This window comes from Anguilla rostrata, chromosome 3 (assembly GCF_018555375.3).
Source record: "Anguilla rostrata isolate EN2019 chromosome 3, ASM1855537v3, whole genome shotgun sequence".
Taxonomy (NCBI): Eukaryota; Metazoa; Chordata; class Actinopteri; order Anguilliformes; family Anguillidae; genus Anguilla; species Anguilla rostrata.
The window spans coordinates 62,756,592-62,764,224 of NC_057935.1; the positions used below are offsets into that span (position 1 = coordinate 62,756,592).

The following is a 7,633-nucleotide window of genomic DNA, read 5'->3' on the forward strand; positions in this document are numbered from 1 at the left end:
GTTACTCATGTATGTAAAAGGTTGATTTAGAAGTTTGAATAGGTATCTTTTAATCGTTTTACCGTTTGTTTTATGAAGTTATCTATTATTATTATTATTATTATTATTATTATTATTAGCTACTATTACAATTACTACTACTACCAATACTACTAGTAGTGGTAGTATCATTTACAAAGGTGACCACATATGTCCGTGTATGCGTGTGCGTGTGCGTGTGTGTGTTTGTGTTAAACTGATCAAGCCACCTCCTGGATATGGCTTGTCAGAGCAGTCTCTGAAGGGGGAATAACCCTCCGTTTCCAACGTTTCTCAGTCGTTTTAGATCCAACTTCGCTACATATTAAAATCTCATCGCAGTCCGGGGTGCGCCGGGATGGCGCACAAACACTTTCACTTTACGGAAGCCGCGTGAGCCTGTACACTGTTGTGCCTCGCTCCAATTAACAAAGCGGAGCACAAGCTGCCGCTGCAATAACCGCTCGGTGATACTGGGAGGGTCAGTCAGGAGGACAAGTTTACTCAGACCCGAATTTACTTTCTGTCCTTGAAAAACAACGTTAACGTCACGGCGGTCCTAGTTCAACAAACTATAACACGCTTTTAAAGAGAAAAACGGAAGCTGCTTTACACTTTATTTTTAGTTTTGAAGACTTTATGGCTAAACGCAGCTTTGTGGACTACGTGTAACTCTGTTTAGGATAGAAGAATTTACCGTACACCGTCCAAATTTTGTGTACCATGGTCCACAAATACGGTAAGTTATTTTTTATTGATGTGTATATGTATCTATTTCGAGTTTTGGATTACTTTGATTCAAGTTCAGTATTTCGATATTCTTAAATTTGAAACAAATGAACGAAAAAACTACGAACGAATAAGTGAGGGGGTGGCTTTTGCAAGCGAATTCACTTGGATGTTTTTGGCAGTATTTAAAATGCCAAATGGTTGGAAAAAATAATGGTTCGTATAGAATATCAAACAACTGCAAAGCTGTACTGTGATTTGCCCTCTCATCATAAGTTTTGAATCAAACTTTCGTCGCGAGAACCCACTTGGGAAACAGGATGCATTTTTCCACGGATAATTTAAAAGCTCTTATTTCGTGCCAGTGGAGCGTTCTGTGTAAAGACGAGGTGGAGCAGTATTACATTGGAGAAGGATGCTCACGCCAGTCGCGTTACCTCCCACCTTGTTCACCTGTTGAGCACGTGACGGAATCCTGGTCCAGAAAACACACCGCAGCAGAGCTGCTCTTCCGCCAACATTAGGCTAAGGATCAGCGATATTTGCATATCACCATACAAATGATTTGCTTCCAATCTAAAGTTACAAAAATCTCTATGTCAATCGAATGATGACCCTCCATATCTGATCTGATCTGATCTAACTCCTCCAATTCACAGTTCATTTCATATCAGATTAAAACGTGTTATTCACCTGGTAATATTAAAGTTGAAATGTGTATTGCTAAAAGTATATTTACTACTTTAGGTTTGAGTTTGTATACCTACACACACTTATACAAATGCACACATGATCTCACACTTAGACATTTGTAAGTGTATTTCTGCATGAGTTTCTTGGTGTGCGTCTACGCACATGGGTTTGTAAGTACATGCATATGCATGTGAATATGTGTTTGCAGGGGCATCGTAGTGGGGGTAAAAGTGGGACTGATTACCCAGGGCCCGAATGGGGGGAGGGCCCTCGAAAAGCCTGGAATGATGCGTGAGAGACATGGATCAAGAGAGGAAGGGAGTCCACAGAGACTGCTTATGTATAGGGCCCAGAATTTTGTGCTACACCCCTGTGTTTGTCCATGTTTGTGTGTGATAAATTTCATTTCATTTATTTCAAATTAAGGTGTGTGTGTGTGTGTGTGTCTGTGTCTGTGTGCATATGTGTGTGTGTTCCCATGTGAGTGTGTGCGCGTGTTTGTCTGCGTTTGTGTGCGTGTGTGTGTGCGTGCGTGTGTGTACGTGTATATGTGTATGTGTGTGTGCCAGAAGTATGGGTAACACTATGTGCCTCTGTCTCTCAGACACTGAGAGAGCAATGGGGTTACTGAAGCAGTACCAGGACAGCCTTACTAGCCCGGAGGAGCAGGGGCTCAGGACCAGCGTGGGGAAGGTCTCGGCCATCTTGGGCAGCCAGCTGTTCCAGGCCCTGCTAGGTAAATCCCGCGTTTGTGTGCCGCTGCCTCGATTCACTGCTATCTGCTGCAGGTACTACAGCACTCTTTTGGTTACCATAGCAGCGTCCAGTTAATTGTTGAGCTGCCAGATTTGCCTGAGGCATTTGGAATATCTTCAACCATTGTTTTCAAAAATATATTTTTGCATGTTTGATTTGCTATTTCTTCTTGCTGCAGTGGTATTATCTTTTTCTGAATGATGGGTAATTAAGTATAATTCAGTCACTCAGTCAGCCTGTAAATCAGGGATAATATTCCATAATATTTGTGAGACTGTATGTATGTCTGTTGGTTTGGCATTGCCGCCAGTGATTATTTGAATATTTTGTTTTCCTAATTGTCATGGGCTTAAGTTAAGTTAATGGTTCTGTTTAATATTTGCTAATTCCGTGTGTGTGTTCTCCTGGGTGGTTCTTAGTTCAAACATTGTGGTACAGATGCAATGTACATCTTTTCTAATTACAAGAGGGGTCATAAGTCAAGGAAGTACTTTGGTAGTGCCACACATCAGTTACCAGCATTGGGGACGGATAAAATCTGATGAAGTGGTTTTAAGGAAGACATTATATCTAAAAATCTGATTTTTACATACATTTTCAGAATATGAACACACACACATGGCTAATATCTTGGAGCACAATGATAAGCACTATGGATCACTGCATATCTAAGAAATGTTATTGATGCTAATTTTGTTGCATGTGTCAGAATTACTGACAGTGCTTTCCCCATGCCTGTCAGCATGATGTCATACAGTAGGACTCCCATGTACAGAACCTGTTGGGCTGTCTCTGTGGGAGAAGACCCCTTCTATGAGCCATCACCATGGGCTCCAATATGCTCTAATAATGGAAGAGTTTACACTCTCATTTATGGTTGTATGTACAGACAGCAGGTCCTGTAGAAACATAAATAAATACAGTTTCTTTTTGAGAGCAGAAGAGTGAGGAACTCCACAAGGCAAAAGAGCTAAATATTCCGTGCTTTATCGAGATGTCTGAGTAAGAACACTGCATAGCCATTTTACTGTCACGTATAGTATATAATGAGGCCTTCAACCATAAACCTAATATACGTGAAAATAACAGGCTAATATGTAATTGATGAATACTTTATCTCAGAAATTGCGTATGTATGAAGCAGTTGGCATACATTTCTTCTTTCGCTGTTTCACCTTCAGACTGTGCACTGTCTGACATCATCTTTCTTTTAATGTAATCAATTATTATGTCAATATAACAATAAATTATGTGTTGTTTTCTAAGGAGCTGATTCCACTCTTGTAAATGATTTGCCTGACTAGAAATCTTTGCGAGCGGGCCCTCATCCATACCTCTGATACATGGTAGAAAATAAACAGACATAAGGAAGCACTGAGATTCCTGAAATGCTAAATAAAATCCATGATGAAATACACTGTATTAGCACTGATTCAGTGTTACGTTGGTGAAGGGGGGGGGGGGGGCATTTCTTCTCACTAAAGGGTCGTTTTAAACCCTTGTATGGACTAATATGAGTTGATTTGGTTCCCTCAAATTTGGGACACCCCCCTTAACTGTTAACTGTATCTGAAAAATCCATTAGAATCGCTGATCTGTCTCCGCAGAGCCAGAGCATAGGTCAAAAGCAACCAACCCTACGATGAAGTTTCCAGTATACCGTGGCCACCAGCTCTCTTGTTCTAATTTTTTATTTTTTTATGCATTGCAAAAGAAAACAAATTAGTTCCATTAACGTATGCTTCTGTGGTCCCGTTAATGACCGTGTGAGTGCCCTAATGAAGTTTGCCGGGGGTCCCACTCCTGCTGTTGCCCTGATTTTCAGTTGGGCGGTGTGTGGAGTCCCCGGGGGGGTGGGGGTGGCCTCCTCGGGGGCCCAGTGGGCTGTGATGTCAGAGAGAGCGGCGCGGAAGTGGGGGGTGTTACCGCAGATTGTGCAGGGAGTAGCAGAACCGCCCCGTTCGAATGCCGGACTCCCGGAGGCCGGCCAGAACTCCCGTGAGCAGCGAAAGGGGACTCGGTTTACTTCTGTTGTTTATTACTTAGTTTGAACTGCAAAAATAAACGATCTACGTCACTTTTTCATTTTTCGATTCATACTAAAAAACGGGGATCAAACTCGAACTGAAAACTCAAAACGGTCCTGGAGGTACAGTATACAGTGCCTGTGGAGTTTTTTTTTTCTTAAAGCGTCAACAATAGAGGCCATAAGTGCCCCCACAGGGCTCTACATTGCTCCCATTTTAGGAGCATTTTTCTCCTGAAAATGAATGTGTGCTAACTGGAAACAGTAGTTTTGGAGCACATCTACTAACTGGGATGAATTGGTGGGCCCGTAAATCTTTTGCCTGAGGAGCACATGTGCTCTGTGGGGAAACATGCTAGTATTGAGCCCTGCCCCATTAAAAGACTCCCCGTCATAGCACTGCCTTGTTACGAAGCCCATGGTGTGCATATTCCGTGCACCTGAAGGGAGTTCGGGGAAGCCAGTGAGCACGCAAACATCACGCTACAGGTGACACTGCCCCCTTGGGGCTTCACGAATCGTGTGATTGGTGCTCTTGGCTGGGGACCTTTGGCCTTTAGCTCCACGAGCTAGGCGGCCTCCTGCTGCGCGCTGCGCCGCGCCGGGCGAGGGCCGTGGCGGGAGAACCAGCGGCAGGCCTGAGACCCCCGTGAGCACCGCGCACGCGCAGAGGGAGAGAGGCAGGGCCTCAGGCAGGCTGTGCGGCTGGGCCTCGCCCGGGGGGTTAGAGGCAGGGCCTCTGGCAGGCTGTGCGGCTGGGCCTCGCCCGGGGGGTTAGAGGCAGGGCCTCTGGCAGGCTGTGCGGCTGGGCCTCGCCCGGGGGGTTAGCGGCTGCCGGGGGGTTAGCGGCTGGGCCTCGCCCGGGGGGTTAGCGGCTGGGCCTCGGCACCAGCGCTAACGGCGGGCGAGGAAAGAGAGGGGTGGGCTTCGGCTCCCGCCTCAGCGGCTCAGGATTCCAGGCATTCCACCTGGAGCCTGGAAACTGGCGCAGGAATGCTGGGGCGGTGCGGGGGCCGAGATCTGGGAAGAGGAGCGGAGAAGCAAACGGCGTGCCCCCGCCCTCCTCCTCCTCCTCCTCCTCCTCAGCAGGAGGACACTGTCCAGGGAGGAGAAGTCAAGGGAGCACCCTGATTTCTCTCAGACAGATACTCGGGGCGCAGAGGGGAGGCCGAGTTCAGGTGAGGTCACACCAACATGTGTTTGAAATCAACTGCCAGCAGGCACAGAGGATGTGCTCCAGCTGAACCGCAGCCCTACCTATAGCATTATGGGCCGTGGCGTACGTGTGTTACGCACCCTCTGATGCTCACTTTTTACTGGGCACTAATGTGCCTTGTGTACTTTTCTTTCTTTCTGCCTTTATCAGGGACAGCGTACAGTTAAAAACATTAATGACAAGCATGCGATGCATTGCACTCAAATTAGCCAAGAGGCTACATTTCATTGGTAGTCCCAAGATAGATGGTATGACGTGCAGCATTGCACATTAAAAAAAAAAACAAGATATTGCAGAATGATGTAAAATATGTAGATCTGTACATTACTGATAAAACTGACAGTCAGATGACTCAACTATGTTAACAAAATGGTGGATCTGTGATACTGAAAAACATTTGGGAGAAAAATAATAATATGAAAAGCACGTGTCGCAGTGTTTTGTTTTTGGTTTAGCCATTGTACGTCATGTGCTGTCTTTTTCGTTTAGCACGATGAAGACATCAGGTTCCGTGCCAGTTCTAAGAAAAGGTGGGTTCATGTCACTAGAAATAGAAAGCACGGACAGAATAAATTCTCAGAAAGGATTCAAGAATGATTATTGCAGAGCTGGAAGTTTATATTTAGTTGTCTGCCATTGTTGTATGGACCTCGTCCTTTCCTGGCTTCAGTGTATAGGCTCACATCTCCGATTGTTACTGTATGTTGAGGTTTATGTCTGCGGTAGCTAAGATGGCTGTGCAGGTCTCTTGGTCCTCTGCCTGGTATGTGTGCTCCTGCATGCCAGCGTGTGAGTCAGAGTGCACTGGGTTATGTTTGTGTGAGAGGCCAGTAATGAGCCAGCCTGAGCGTGGGGGGGGCAGGGGAGTTCTCTGTCCCACTGATGCATTGTGGGAACATTCTGAATGATTTTGCTGTCCGCATATTTGCTCAAATGAGTACAAAGGTCACCTTAACTACAGACCCATCCTTTTGTTCACCAGCATAAAAACACATGCTCAGTGGGGAAGAGGTGGGGGGAGCGAGGGTGGGTGCTCTCCACACAACACGGGGCAGGAGTAGCGTGGCTGGGCTGTTTTTTTGGGGAGGGGGGGTTGGGGGATTACAATTGTGTGCTTCTCACAAAACCCCGTAATAGTGACTCATTTTGTGCTTAATGTTTGATCCTAATGAGCAGAAACTTCCATTCCTAGCCGTTGTTCTAAATATAGCTCTTAAAGTAGATTCAGAGGGGCAGGGAGTAAAGTGCTGTTCACTTGAATGGGTTTACTCAGAATGAGCAGGGCCTGAGTGGCATGTACACACACACACACATGCACACACACACACACACACGCACACACACCACACACACACACACACACACACACACCACACACACACACACACACACACCACACACACACTCACACGCACACACACACGCACATGCACACACACACACGCACACACACACACTCGCACACGCACACACACACTCACACACGCACACACACACTCACACACACGCACACTCACACACGCACACACACACACGCACATGAACACACACACACGCACACACACACACGCACATGCACACATGCACACGCGCACACACACACGCACACACACTCACACACACGCACACAGAGGCACGCACACACACGCACATGCACACACACACATGCACACAGCACTCACACTCACACGCACACACACACACACGCACACACACACACACACTCACACACGCACACACACACACGCACTTGCACACATGCACACGCACATGCACACACACAACACACACACACACAATGCTCACACTCATAACACACACACACACACACACACAGATGACCAAAGTGAGCCTGGGAACATCTCAGAAGAGGCACTGAATGTACTCTACCAAACATACACTAAAGTTTTGAGTACAACTCTTTCAGTTGTACAAGCTGTGTAAGGTATGACCAATGACAATAGATTTAAATGCAATAGTCATTCAACTATACTGAAAATGGGACATTATATGGGACATTATAGTAGTATCGTAGCAATAGAATTTCAAATAATTATAGTCAAAAAATGAAATGTGAATTTCTCAGTGGTACCATAAAACAATGCATTTACCTCAATTTAACATGCGACTTCTTTATGATATGGTCGTATCCATACCCATACTATGTTGTGAAAATGTCCTTCTAACTGCACACT

At 45.7% G+C, this 7,633-nt stretch overlaps 1 protein-coding gene across 1 annotated transcript in view; it reads left to right on the plus strand.

Annotated features, from left to right (window-relative positions):
* The first annotated feature begins 371 nt into the window (after positions 1–371).
* The window catches only part of dlg3 (discs, large homolog 3 (Drosophila)), a 96,637-nt gene continuing 89,375 nt past the window's right edge, over positions 372–7,633 (plus strand). The window contains exons 1-2 of the mRNA XM_064329214.1: positions 372–757; positions 2,045–2,176. Of these exons, the coding sequence (XP_064185284.1) occupies positions 742–757; positions 2,045–2,176 (148 nt within the window). The 5' untranslated portion in view covers positions 372–741. The remainder of the gene's footprint in view (positions 758–2,044; positions 2,177–7,633) is intronic.